We start from the raw sequence: 15,593 nt of genomic DNA, 5'->3' as shown, positions 1-15,593 counted from the left end.
CCCGGAGGTCACAGGTTCCGATCCCGCTCTAGTTAATTTCAAGTTCAGCCCAAAATTACAAAATGCAGAAATGTAATTATATGTGTAACTCCAATGGAGCCCACTGCTCGAGCATCGTTTTAAATTATTTGCCCGTACACATTAAAACAAGTAGACAAATTCGCACAACTCAGATAATTGAAGAAAGGCCTCTTGAACTCTAAATACAGCTCAAGGAATCTCCACAAGAAGTCGGTCACTGTCTCTGCCGTTGTTATCTGAGTGTACCCACGACCGTGACCTGACCTGGAACCTCAATGCTAAACCAGGGTGAAAGAGATCAACACAGTCCGAGGACACTCAGTCGTCTTGATCCAGTTTGATTCAATTGCGCACCTGGAAACCTTTCCAGCTAACTGGACTTGATTTATAGGCTCTCAGATTTAATGTGCTTTTGTCTATACGTGTCAGACGAGAATTACGGTAACAAACACAGTGAGGGGAATAAACAAATTCGAGTGTCTGACAAACAGGCGTAGTCTGAAATCAATAGCGATTTGTCAAATGTAGCCTTCATAAATTAATGTCGCATTTTTCTTATTTTGACCGACTCGACCTTCTTGACAGTGAAGGGTCGAGTTTGCATTGGTGTGACACAAGTGAGAGCTAATTGTAATATAAAGACGGTCGAGTTGAACAAATTGACAGGCACTGGACACATTTGGTGATTATTCACAGACCAGTTTGCTCACTTGATGTATCCCAACATATGCCTAGAATAACAAATCTGTGAAAATGTTGACTCAATTGGTCATCGACGTTGCATTTTTGCAAGAGAATAATGAACAAAGAATAAACACAATTTTATTGCTACACATTCAAGTACTGTGCTTTCCGATGCCTGAAAAGGGCTTCAGGCCTTACTAGTTTCAACATTTTGAGTGAGAAACTTTAGCCTACCTCTTCCTCAAAAACTATGTTACTTGAGAGGGAGCCGTTTCTCACACAGTTTTATAATACCAACAGTTCCCCATTGCTCGTTGTTAAGCAAGTTTTTTTGCTAAAAACTATTTTGAGTAATTACCAATAGTGGTAATTGAATGGTTCTCGTCCCAACTGGGTTGGAAATATTGAAAAAAATTCTGACCTGGACACACTCTGTCGGCATCTCGGCATATTTGCCGAAGATCTGGAATCGGTACCACCCTCGTTCCAGCGTCTTGTCACACAGTTTTCCGGACGTTCCCGAGGCCGAGTACGAAACACTCCGAAACGGGTTACCGAGTACCCGATGTCCGCCGAGCGCACATTCTACCGACAAAAAAAGAAACCCAAAACAAATTAACATTAATTATTAAAGAACAGAAAATGTAATTCCCTGCAAGTAAAATAAATTATTATATTCGCATACACCTAGACAAACAAATCATTTCTTCACCTATTACACAACAAAATTACAACTGTATAGAACCACCAATTGACCTTCTCATCGTTGCGAAAAATTCTGAGTTTTCGTTAGGGAGAAAAAACAAGTCGGACTTCGTGTTAACAAGCAATTTGACATGTCACCACCCGTTGATGTACGACACCCAGTTAGTAATTTATATCTCCTGACAGTGTCACCTTTTACTTAACTCACACAAATCAGAAGTTGAAGGTTACCCAAGATTAATAGAGAAACAATGGGTGGTCTTTAATTCCTTCCAAGTGATTTAGCGGAGGTAAAGTTGGATCAGATTTCAAAACCTGGCACCGCAAATCATTCCACCCTTGTTAGGAGACTCCGAAGGTGAGCTCTCGTCAACACCTCCTAGTTTCAAGCTATTAGTAAAAATGCCCCGCCAAAAAAAATTCACAATATTTACAACACAGAGTGGGGTTCAAGGTTTTTCAAAAAGTGCTTTGTATGAAGGAATTATCTGGTCCCGTAAAGGTATTTGTTTGATATCTGTTTGATGCCGTGAGTCAGTGATTGGCCGGCCTACAGTGTGACTCAAAAAACAAGTTGAGGAGTGAAAGGTAGGGCCTTAAACAGTCGCCATTACCTGCGTGTATACCATCAAGCCTCACTTTGGACATAGATAATCAAGATAATCAAAATGGCTGCCTTAGCTGTATTTTTTATATATTGAATCCCAGGCCCTTTTTGAAACCATGGCATAGAGGTCTGGCACCGTCCGCTTTCCCGGAAGCCCCGTACCAAAAAAGGCGTCCGTAGGGGCCTATCTGACGGAGCCTAGCAGGAACCGAAGCCGAAGCCTAAGCCCGCGGTCTAAGCCCAAGTTGTTTGTTCCGAAATGGCCTGAGATCCAACAAATGTCAGTAAAGACCTTCAAACCGCGCTGGTTGGCATGCTCGGCCGAATGTAGGCAAAACCACTCAATCGTGACACATTTCTGCAAACTTTTAATACAAAATATAAAAAAGACATCCCATGATTGGTTGATCAGCCTTGGTTGGCAAAAACTTGGTCTGTGACGTTGCAATAAAAGGTCTATGAAACGGTAGCCATTTTGATATTCTTGCGTGTGAGGATTAGTATCAATGTTGTGCGTTCGATAAAAGGGGCCCAAACCCACATACCCACGCACATTCATGTATTACGGAGAAGTTCAAGGTCTGGCAGAGTACTAACGGTTGCACATGTGCATTATCTTCACGCTTCGTTGAGGGAGTTCATCCTTTAACATTCAACCTCGAACTTTTAAAGAGTCGACTTGTCCAATATTTTTCATCAACATGCCTAATTGCTTCTATGCCCAATGGTCATTGCATTGGTGCCCTTGAAATGCTACAGCAGAATTTAAAATCTTCTCATAAGTACCCTTACCAAGGAGAAAATGCCTCGGTGCCCTTGCGCTGCCCTTCCCCTTTTCAACTATACATTTCTAACTGGAGCATTTCCAGGGCACAAAGCAATGACCAGGGGACATGGAGGGCATCCGCTACCGTTGTATCGGGCCAGCAACAGTCTACCTCTTTATGAACTTAACTCATCACAATGTTCGGAGCAAATCCCAATGATAAGTAAGTGTTGTTCCGTAAAATTACTCGTTAAAAATGTTTCAAGGTTGTTGCTCCCGGTATTTCACCGAAGGGTTGGCCTGATACTTTATTTTTAACTTTACTGACTCTAGTGAATAATGCCACTGTTAAATGATTCATGGCATGACATTCAATGACTCACGTCCAACAACCAAATAAAGCTCAATCTACGGGGCTGGCAGCACACGCTGCTAGTGACTTCATAAAGTTTAAAAAAAGAAAATTAGCAAACAACTTTTTTTTGTAAAGTTAAGGCCTATAGCACTGGTGTTTGTCAGGTAGTTTTAACTAAAACTTTAACTTAAAAGTTTGAACGAGGCTGCATGTAAAAACAAGGGTTTGTCAGTGACGTCATTGACTAGGGGTTTCACCAATTTATTGCAACAGACACTACTTATTGTTAACATGGAGGTAGGTACCTCCATATTGTAACTTGTTATCTATGCTAGATTTGTTCGAAAGAAAATGTGCTTTTGTTTTTACTTGAAGAAGTTAGCTCAACGAAAAATGTGCCACCTTTAAGTCTGCCAAAACTGCCACACTGCTGATATGAGGAGAGTCCATAACTAGAACACTGGCTAAATACCAGCAGACCGTGTAACTTCATCTTTGAAAGGGCAAGGCCGTTTTAATTTTGCAAAGGGCACTTCCACTTGAAAATCTTAGAGAAAATGGGAAACTTTTGAAGGGGTACTATAGGGCCCAGACCAAGGGCAGCGGAGGACATTGCCTCGATGGCCTGACGCGTAAATCCAGGCCTGCACCAGAGCGTGGCTCAGACCATGGAGGTAGCTGAGACAGTACCGGGCAACGAGCCCAACCATCCAGGGGAATGAAATGAATCTCGAAGAAAACTTTAGCTACAATCAGCTAAAATTACGTGATATGGGCCTCGACTGGGCCCTCGCGACCCGCACGTCCAAAACGATATTTCAGTTTCTATTATAGATTGGAAGTGACAGTGGGCGCCATATTCCCGAGGTCATGATCATGTTCCGGAGCTCAGGCCGAGAAGGGGGGGGGGGGGTGTAGGCTGAAGATTTCTAGAGCAAAGTCTGACTGGCCCTGAATAAGATCAGAAATGTAGCCGTGGAAGATGGATCTATCACAATTGAATCCCAAATGTCAACACCCAACAAACACATGCAGCCTAAACACTGATGAACCTTTCGGAGTCAGTTGTTCTAGAAAGCAACACAATCCTTGAACGACACACACGGGTCCATTTTTACACTTAAACTTGTTACAGCCTTAAACTTGAAATATTATTTGAATGGGGAATGGTCCTGATTTTGAATCGATTTTAACAGACATCCACCTCGATCCTAGATCGTAAAAACTAACTCACTTGGCCTTGAATTTGTAACCAATACCAAAGCCTCGAAATATCAAAAAAATATTCCTGATCAATTATTTATAACAGCCCGGTATTAATGTATAAAATGCGGATCACGAGTTAATCCCATTTTTACATGGACGCGGAAAACTTTTAATACCACTTTGCCTCTTGGTCAAATTATCCATCAAGATTTAAGGCTTCCGTTTCGGAAGTGCCAATATTTTCTTCAGTACACGTCTTCCAAGTGACGTGTTCTTTTTAGCATGACAGATATTCTTTGATTTCAAATCTTGATACAAGGGAGGGTGACTTTGAAATCGACCCCCCCCCCCAACCATCCGTTTTTCGCTCGTGCATAACAAGTGCGTACATAGTTACGCCGGGAAATTAATTGTAAGTATACCTGGGAACGAGGAAGATATGGCACTATTTAATTTGTTATGGCTGACAGGGATACCAAACCATAACCATGGATCCTATAAAAAGAAATGTGATATTTAGCCCATCAGGATAATGAAAAGCCACTACCTTGATTCACAGATTGAGTACAATTATTCCAGTGCAATAACCGATACAAGTCTTTCCTGACCACTATAAAAACAGAGCCACGCCTCACCGGGTCCCTTTTCTTCAGAATGTCTCACCAAAAATTACCTTAAATTCACAGATCGAATTCCAGAAAGTGCCGTTCGGTCGGCCTCTTAACACGTTTCAGATGGACTACCATCCTGTGACCCATGGAAGTCCCGGGGGCAAGCTGTCTGACCTACCCGTCTGAAGTTTCATGGAACGAGCCGAAAACACCCTTCTCGGGGAAATTGGACGATCCAAATATTTTTGTATCTGGTTTCACCTAGTTTGTGCAAATGGTTTACAATACAATAAACTGTCTTCGTAACACACATTTTCAAGACTACTATTGCAAGACTATACTATGAAAGATCGCTGTGAGTTGTCGGTATACCTGCCTCGACACTGAGCTATTGACTTTTTTTTTACATACCAACAAATTAACACATTGTCAAAGAGAATTCCACAACTTTGGTGTTTGAGGCACTGGACACTAATGGTAATTACTCAAAATAATTGCAAACATTCTTGGTATAACAAGCAACGGAGAGCTGTTGAGTTTACAACATTGTGAGAATACAAAATATATACCCTCCACTGTCCTTCCTCTATGCCTCAAGCATATCCCAAACAGTTTATACGAGACAATGCCAGCAGTTTAAACTGTCCATTACATAATAATGCATTGGGCGACATCTGACTCATTTTCAGAGTGGATCACAACTATGTATAAGCATATTATTGAGAGGTGTGTATTTTAATGATATTTGGGACTTTTCGTTTTCGACGACGGACGGTAAAGATGACATTTGGCGTCATCTGCGCATGCGTCGGCTTTGAGGACGGTCGTCCCTCAATTTCTACGACAGTACTTGGGATGAATCTTCGTTGTGGTGAAAAACGACAACGTTTAGCTGAACAACCGTCGCAGAACCGTCGTCGAAAACGAAAAGTCCCTAATACTAAAACAAAAACACAGTTATGACGTGCCAAGTAGGCCTAACCATAGCCATAGGACCAACAGCAACAGTGAGGCTGTATCCGAACTGACGGCTACAACTACGGCTACGGCTGTTGCTAGTGGCTTTGCTATGGACGTCCTTATACTCCACCGCACGACGACTCGGCGATCTAGCCGTAGCCGCACATTCAGACGACACCTTTTTTTCAAGAAGTAGGCCGGTATCAACATGGAGGTATCAAGAAGACAGGACTTGATATTTTCGTTGTCTACGCTCCTGACCTCATTCTGAGCCAGTGCAAACGGGGAATGTGGGATACGGAAATGGAATCTTTGACAAAACACTGCTCCAAGGCAAATACTAGAAATGCTGGACGGTGTATGCCATGGTTGGACGCCATGGTTGGACACACCAGAAGGAGCTGAGGGAGGAACGGGTAGGAAGTGAAAGTCCCGCCAGGCTCCTTTAAAAACAAAGCTTTTAAGCTCTGTGACCGTTGGGTGTACACCTGTATTTGTCTGTGCATTTAGACAATGAGTCATTCAATTCAATTCAATACGACGTACGTTTATTCCATCTCTTCCAGTAAATAATTCAATATGGGAATTTATCAGGTACATAGAAAGGTAACAAAATCAAAAGTGCATATAGGCCTAAGTTTACAAAATTAATATTGTTAAAGCAAAAAATAAATACATAACCAGGAATGAACTCTACACAACAAGAGAGGAGCGAGAGCATGAGGTTGTAGAATAGTAGAAAACCATTTGCATATTCCATTCAAGGTTCGAGTATCAAATACGTCGAGCAATCAACACATGATCGCCCCACAGTCTCAAGGTTTGTATTAGTACCATACGTCAGACTATGGAGGTGTCAGACGATGATGCCCCACTTCGATTAACCCCACACACCCACTGGACGGACCATCATTGGTAACTGGTTGCCCACGACATCCGCGTACGCGTGGGTTAAAACCATCATTCTGTTTGTACACAAACCGCATCCACATCACATCCATTTTCTTGAGACGTTTCATTTCCATCAGACCCCATAAAGAATCATCAACTCCATCTCGTACGAGGGTCTTGAAAGAAGTGCTCACAGAAGCGGAAATTATATCGTCTGAGACGGCTTTATATTGACACTGTAGTTACTCGCTTCACGTGTGATTCTACTACAAAGTCAATACCGCTCACCCGCAACGAGCAAAGATCTTTTATAGAATGAATTACGTCTGCTTTTTCCCGCTCCTTTTTTCACGGAAAACGCAATGTTGATCAACATGGGCGAAAGTGCGTGGGTAGTGCGCAAATTACTCTCATGTGTTTGATATCGCTGAAATGGCGGCAAGCAAAACAAGAGATTACTCTATGGGGTTCAAAATTAGGACAACTTTTTTATACGCTGGGAGTGAGATCTAAATCTTTTCATACAAGTGGGCGAAGTGGCTCTGTGGGTAATCGGCCATTATTTTTACTTGAATAAAAATAATAAACTACTCTCAAACTAGATTTTGTGTTATTCTTACAAGGCCTTAACAATTTCAATCCAAGTTTTACACTTAACAATCACGACTTTTTACGTCCATTTTCGGTGAACCGAATCAGCAAGAGTGTTTAAAGGTTACCAGTAATCTGCGGGTCCTATATACTATAGTAGGAACCAGACAATAAAATAAGATCAAAATGGTCTCCGAATCTGATTGATTGAATGTGGAAAATCAAAACTCGGATCTGAAAACCCAATGATTTGATTAACAGATTCCATGATTTGGCGTGACTGATGGGTCTTTTGGTCAAACTGACAGCAATTTGACCCAAACTCTGCATGACTCCATCCGACACTGGTGCCAGTTCGTCAGTATTTTCAAATCGGTACTGGCTTAAAAAGCCGAGTCGAGGTTTGAGAATGTTCATTACAATTTCCAACTGTTACAATTATTGTCAACCAATGATATAGTTTCATGTCATGATAGTCGGGCTCCTTGCACCCACAGAGGGTGGGGATCCGGGTTTGTTTCGTCACCCGGATCGACACCCGGATCGACACCCGGAGGCACCAAGAGGAACCTAAGTGCACATCTAACCCGTAGCTATTATCCTTGTCATAATTCCTTAAAAACAAGGGGAACTCACAGGTGAGCCTTGTTTATTATGTCTGGACGTCCTTCTCTTTGATGTCTGGGATATCTTCTTGAAGGAGAAACCTCACTGATTCAGTAAACAACACAGCGGGGTGGAAAAACTATACCTTTAAAGGCACTGGACACTATTGGTAATTACTCAAAATAGTTGTCAGCATAAAAACTTAAGTAACAAGCAATGTAGAGTGGTTGATAGTATAAAACATAGTGGGGAAAAAGGCTCCCTCTGAAGTAACGTAGTTTCGAGAAAGAAGTAATTTTCCACTAAAATATTTCAATTTGATTTAGAGACCTCAGAATTAAATGTTGAGGTCCCGAAATCAAGCATCTGATAGCGCACAACTTCGTGTGACGAGGGCGTTTTTTCTTCCATTATTATCTCGCAACTTCGACGATCGAGCTCAAATTTTCACAGGTTTGTTATTTTGTGCATATGTTGAGATACACCAAGTGAGAAGACTGGTCTTTGACAATAACCAAAAGTGTCCAGTATCTTTAAACGTACAAGGTGTCAACTCAAATCAATTTAAAGGAATGTCTGGAGCTTACAACATTGCTTCATCACGGAGGAGTTGGCTCATTTGAACCGATTTGTATCACTAGAGACATTTCAAAGAACTTACCAGTTCTAAATTTGCATAACATATGTTCCTCCCATGAAAAGACGGCTTGAAATCGAGGCCACCTTTTGTTGGGTCTTTTGTACTTCTCTTATCCTTGCTAAACAATAGTTACAATCGGATCTGTGTTGCCGATAAGGGGATGTATTTTATTACTGTATTATTCAGTTGATATTCCGATCTGAACTGCCAGATTATGCTTATAAAGTCAACCATTAAGAAGTCACATTTCTGATTGATCGTGAAAATCATTCGCATTGTTCTTTTACCGGTCATCAAATCGTGTTAAAAAAGGATTTCCATGAGAGCTCACACATGCGTAAACTATAGTTTAAGACTGGTTCTTCCTTGGGAACAGTAGCAGTTCTGGCGCCCTGGTAAAATTAAACCTATGAGTTTTAGCTGATGGAGAAAGAAACCTGCGAATTGTTCTTCATCTATAGTTCTGATGAAAGGATTCTCATATACAGAAACAATTTAGGCCTATCTGTTCTGGCGCCCTGGTAAATTTCAACCTGGGAGTTTGAGCTGATGAAAGAACGTTGTCCACGCCATACCCTGAAATTGTTCTTCATCTGATTCGAATGAAAGCATGATACAGGAACATTTTAGGCCTATCGGTTCCGGCGCCCAGATACAGTTAACCTGGGAGTTCTAGCTGGTGAAGTAAGTTGTCCAAGCCCAACCCTAGATAACTGTTCCCCATCTTATGAAAAGATGTCCATACCGGATGATGAGTGGATGACATGACCGGGTAAAAAGATGCAGTCTATAAAAAAAAGTATACGCAAGCACAGCCTCTTTATTTGTGAGTCCACCTGTCACCAGATAACACATACAGACACAGCACTTGAAGATAAAGGTTGGAGAAAGTGTTGAAATAAATAAAAACGATTCAAAGGAAATGTTGCAGATGTTTTAGAGCAATGAGTTTGACTTTGATGGATCAATGTTAGGTCGGAATGAGCCGATAGCAGACGGTAAGAATTCCTAGGAGGGGGTTTATGTTCCCAAAGGGACCACAATGGCATGACAGAGAAGCGGTAGCGTGACCATGTTTCTTGTGAGCTACTTCAAATACAAGGGGAATCGTTCTGAAGACACTTTTTATAATAACCACGTAGGAAATATGGAAAATACATTTGGGATTTGGCAATTAATATTAAATGCTCTGACTGACCATCGTTTGAACAGATCTTATTGGTTAACAGTCAAACTATATGGAGGTGGATTTCTTATCAGAAACGGAAATTTGAGATATAATTCATCGACATTTTGAAATGAAGATAATAATACGTGAAGGTAATGCGTTAAAAAAAAGACCGCGCAGTGATAATGGCCAGCAAAATGACATACTTGAAATCGCTAGACTTTTACTTTCTGTAAACTGCGCACTCAAAATGCCCTATACCGCATTACAATTCAAGACACGCGCATTATGGAGATACACGTAAAATCACTGTGTAGGCCTATAACTTACTTGCTCTAAACCGCGCAGTAATAGTGTCCGGCAGCGCAATATGCAAATACACGTAAACTCACGACACCTTATCTTGATTTAAACCGCGCAGTAATTACGTCTTGCAGTGCATTGTGATGATACGCGTGAAAAAGTACTAGATATTAACCGCGCAGTGATAATGTAGACCGTACTTGCTCTAAACCGCGCAGTGATGATAATGTCCGGCAGCGCATTATGGAGATACACGTAACAATCACGAGCCCTCTTACTTGCTCTATCGCCTCCCTGCTTGATTGTCCGAGACCGTGACAGGTTGAACCCCGTCGGACATAGGGGGGTGTTTAAAAATGATTCACGACGGCAAGGGGAATTCATCTGACACACGATGAACGGTGGCCCCGACCCTAAAAACCCAGGGCTGTCGACAAGGAATGGTTAAAATAAATCATTTTATTTTATGATGTTGTAAAATAGACCTAAAAGAATAGAGCGTGTACGTTTTCAGACGGTCGTGTTGCTCACATTGACCGAATGTGAGCTGAATGTGTCTCGATGTATTACGAACCTTGTCAGTCAAACCAATGCTGGGATTAAACTGAAATCCCCAGTGATTTAACCTCATTTCCTGCACCTCCTGAGCAGTTCCAACCACCCTGAGACGGTGGAGGGTTAAAGGGGTGCTGGGGGGGGGGGGGGTACGGGTAGAAGTCTGGGTGTATCAAGAACCCGCTGCTGTTTTCTTATTGTTTTCTGTTTTGTAAACATTACAGGTCAGTCTACTGAGGCTATAAGTATACATGAAGAGTAAAGGCCCGTTTTAATGCACCATTGCCATGATCAGAACTGGTATTGGGAACCAGACGAACTTGGGCTTATTGCGAGATGCAGTAACGGTTGCTGTCGCGTTGTTTGGCGACTGACTGGAAGGGGGGGGAAATATCAAACAAACAAACAAACAGACAAAATGATAGGATTGTTACTGTCTGTCACGTAAAAGATCGATGAGTGTACCCCAGTGATGATCATTTTACATGACACAGGGAGTTCAGAGTAGGGTTCTGAACTTGTACAAGGGTGGGTGGAAGTACCTAACCAGTCTCTTTCATGCTGTGCATATTATTATGCAGACCTAATATTTATTGATGTACACATTTTTCCATGTTTTTCGTTTTATATTTATATTGTGTATACAGAAGACCGCTCGTAATAGTGCAGCCTGAAAACAATCTAAATGCACCTGAGTGTATCAAGTCTGTGCACGAGTGGTGGCGTGTTTAGGGTACCAGTTTCTGGTATCGTTCTACAAATGGGTGGTTGGTACTCTATTCTGATTTATGTTTTTAAAATCTGCCAAAGTTATTAAATCATATATAGTTATTATTTGAATACCTCAATGAAGACAGTATAAACTGCGATCGTGACTTTGCGTTCAGGTTTGTACATTATACACAGACTGGTGGGTTGTAAACAAATTTCTGTTCCAGTTCCTTACTATACGCCGTGTCCCTTCTATGACCTCCCCGTGTGTTGCGTCTGAGAGGGGAGCGCCAATGTCTGATTGCTTGTTCTGTTGTACCTTGTCAATTAGAGACGATCCACGAGAGAAGGTTTCAAGGGCGACAATTTACATGTTCCCGTATTATCACTTGGTGACTGATGTTAACACATCGTTTGCTAACAAAGCTTGACATATCACCGTCCTCGAAATGAGATTTTAATGTGTCTGCAATTACGGAGTTGTAAACCTAACACGCAAGTGTGACGTAGCCATGAGCTGAGGAGCGGCGACCAATCAAACGCAGCTCGACATGGCGCGATTCTCCGTCATTCACAAATTGGACAATAATTAAATCTCGCCAGGCCGCCCTCGTCCAATCAGAGCGAGTGGCGTGGTCGCAGCGCGTCTCCGTTCATTCATAAATTTACGAGATCCAATTAACTTTGCCAACGGTAGAATTCCTCCAATCAGATCCGAGCGAGCCGGAGGTTTAGCGGGTTCGTTCATTCATAAATTCGATCAGAATCCAATTTAGAGTCGCAGATGGATACGCGGCAAAACATCCGTTCTCTACTCAGGCGTGATCGCCTCTTCTTTTCTTTTACTCTCGGCACGAAGCGAATGTTTACATCAGTTTCTCAGAAGGCAGTTTCTGCTTCCTTAGACGGCAAATCTTAAGAGGATCTTCACCACCCACACACGCTTTATCAATGTGGTCCTTCAGTCGAAGTTTTGCTACGGACTACTAGCTACAAAAGTAAACAGTGAATATATATATATAACTTGTTCACAGACTTGTTTGTAACCTAAAGTTTGCAAGTTTGAAAAAAAAATCCTGTCTTTTTAGGGTTTGCGGTTTCAAAGGACACCATTTAATGACATCATAACAGAATTGCCTACTGCAATTCGAAACTTCATTGGCCGTACAGCGAGTGTCCTTCCATTGAGGTTTTTTTCGGACTGCTACGCTAGCAACAAAAGTAAACAGTGAAACTATAACAAGAAACTTGTTCACAATCTTGGTTGTAAAACAAAGTTTGCAAGTTTGAAAAAACAAATCCTGTCTTTTTGGCTTTGCAGTTTCACAGAACACCATTTCCTAAAATCTTATAAAAGACCGATCTGCTGAAATTGGGCACATGAGCGTACAGGGTGTGTCGTGATCATAGTACCTATACCATGGGGACAAAGCAACTACCTGAAACATTCGATTTCCAACTTTAGAAACTTTCTCATGCTTAGTATATGGTGGAGGCAGGATGTAACATCAGAACTAGATCACATCCAGGGGCCCCTTTTTCTATGAAATAATTGTGTAAGTAAACGAGGCTTCAACCTTGCGGCAGCAAGGCTTCGTGATATCATGGTGAGACGCAATAAACGTATTCTTAGATTTACTTTGAACAAACAGAACAAAATCAAATTAAACAGTGCGTTTTATTTGCATCAACTGTTTATTTGTTTTTCAGTGGGTGTTATTATAATTTTAGATATTTTCTTATAAAGTTATTGTTTTGATCAAAATTTTGTAATTTTGTGTGTTATCATTGTGTGACATTTCTTTAAGATGTTGCTTGATTTTCACAATATTATTAACATTATTGATTCTGATGAAAATGCCACTGTAATCAAGACACTTAAAATAACTTAGTGTTTGGATCCAGTCTTCTAAAAGGCCAAATAAAAAATAAATATATTCGGGGACATTTATTTCAGAAAAGACATGTGTTGTGTATTAAACAAATATTTTTACTTTTTAAAGTTTATTTTATCAACAAGACATATTTTCCCCCTCAACCTTTTCTGAACTCATCACCCCAGAATTAAGACAGTTGGATGGGATACCAACATTCCTCAAAATTGCCGCTTGTTGTTACTTGTTTTTGAAATCTTGCCTAGTCTAATAATAATACATGGAATGGTAGGTCTAACGTCTTGCATAAACAATGGCCTCAAGACGTTTCCCAGTTTTCGACTACCCCTGATGGTAAAACGTTTTCTAAGCCTTTGTGACAAAACGTTTTCGGAAATACCAAACTGAAACCATATTGGGTCTTAATAACAAGCTTTATAAAGACGGGGGCCGGCGGCAGGATGATTGGAGAAAATATATAATCAGTGTAGGATGGTATGGTTAAAGGCACTGGACACCTTTGGTAATTGTCAAAGACCAGTAGTCTCACTTGGTGTATCCCAACATGCATTAAAACAAATCAGTGAAAATCTGGACTCAATTGGTCATCGAGGTTGCAAGAAAATAACGAAAGAAAAACACCCTTGTTGCACAATTTGTGTGCTTTAAGATGATTAAAAGGGGTTTCGGGTCCGAAGTCTTTAAATATTTAAGTGAGAAATTACCCCTTGCTCAAAAACTACGTTACTTCCAAGGGAGCAGTTCTGAGAATGTTTTATACTATCAACAGCTCTCCATTGCTCGTTACTTGTTAAGTTTGTATGCTTACAGTATTATTTTAAATAATTGCCACTAGTGTTCTGTGTCTTTAACAGAAGTTTAGATACGTGAGATTTTAAGCTTAGCATGGCGCAAAAAAGTAATTGTCTTTTTATTCTAACAACCTCTGTAGAGCATTTGTATAAAACAATAAATGTTTAAAAAAAATCACCGCCAGGGAAATGTGGCGAGATGAAATGGATGGAGAGCAAACTACAGTCAGATGCAAGAAAAGTAAACACCAATAATAACACAACATTTGAAGACCTTGACGTTGTTAGTTTGTTAGGTTTATGTGTCAACAATCAGATTGTGGCTGACGGGAGAATTTATCCATCAAGACGGGCCAATCAGAAGCAGATAATATGGCAGTTTTATTCACAGGAGACGATAATCAGAAAGAATTAATGTCGCGTAGACTGAGATGTCTGGGATAAAAACATAAACCCATATGCAAATAATAACTGCTATGGATGGCAGACGAAATGCTTAGCAACCTTTTTCGTTAAATAAAAACAGTGCAGAATTCGGGGAAGGAGAGGGGGACAAATTAGCTGTCGGCAAACAGAAATCTCTAGGTATTTTAGCCTGTCTTAATTCCCTCCAGCTAAAGAGACACATGACCTGTGACTGGACACTGACCATGAATCGTCCGTTACAGATTAGTGTGAACTTGTCTATACGATTTCCCCATGCCGTGACTTTAAACTCGTATATCTCTGAGTTTTATCACCCTGACCCTAGAACCCATGGGACACGAGTTCCGTCTGGTGACTGACTCAAATTGAACTCGGAACTTCTGCAAACCATCCACATACTGTAACAGTAGCGAGGCACATGCAAATGCACGATTGCGTTACATTTTGCATGCTCTGTGTACTCCATGGGAATTGCATTTCATTGCGTTTCATTGGACACACCATGTGGTTAAATGTAGCAATGTGTTTACCAACATCGCAAGATATTGAAAAATATGTATGTGGGAAAACTGCTACTAATGTCTTTGACCAATGCACTTCAAAACACTCGTGAAAACACGAGCGCAGGAATGCAAGAATGTCGCGCAAAAAACACAACATCTACTGCAAAATGCTGACACTGTGTAGCGCAGTTCAGTCGCGAACTACACAGGTAGTGACAAGTTGGCAAAATAACCGTACGGTACAGGCTACGCAAACACTCGTTGAAGTAAAGTAATTTGTGTGCTTAACAGCTCAATGGAATTCCACAAGTCTTTCATTAAAGCCTACCAACGAATATGTATTATAGGAAATTAAGGACATTAATCATTCGTCATCGATGTCAACATTTTGCCCACACTTCTATAGTTCTCCAGACTTGGTTGATACAAATGTTAAATTTCAACATGAAACCGTACAGATAGAGCAATACGTCTTTCTCAATATTTATGCATGAGTACGTCACAATTCTAACCCAAAACGAGGCCATAGTCGCAGCAAGTGGTGGCGGACTTGCGCCTATAGCCTCGTTTTGTGTAAGAAGTATGACGTCCTGCATGA

General features: G+C 41.0%; 1 protein-coding gene across 1 annotated transcript in view; it reads right to left on the bottom strand.

Moving 5' to 3' along the window:
• Window positions 1-15,593, bottom strand: part of LOC117291307 (von Willebrand factor D and EGF domain-containing protein-like) — a 78,770-nt gene that overhangs the window by 45,855 nt on the left and 17,322 nt on the right. The window contains exon 2 of the mRNA XM_033772945.1: window positions 1,127-1,290. Coding sequence (XP_033628836.1) covers window positions 1,127-1,290 — 164 coding nt within the window. The remainder of the gene's footprint in view (window positions 1-1,126; window positions 1,291-15,593) is intronic.

This window comes from Asterias rubens, chromosome 6 (genome assembly GCF_902459465.1).
Source record: "Asterias rubens chromosome 6, eAstRub1.3, whole genome shotgun sequence".
Lineage (NCBI taxonomy): Eukaryota > Metazoa > Echinodermata > Asteroidea > Forcipulatida > Asteriidae > Asterias > Asterias rubens.
Note: the sequence above shows the minus strand (reverse complement) of the source record. Positions and strands in the feature narration are given on the sequence as shown.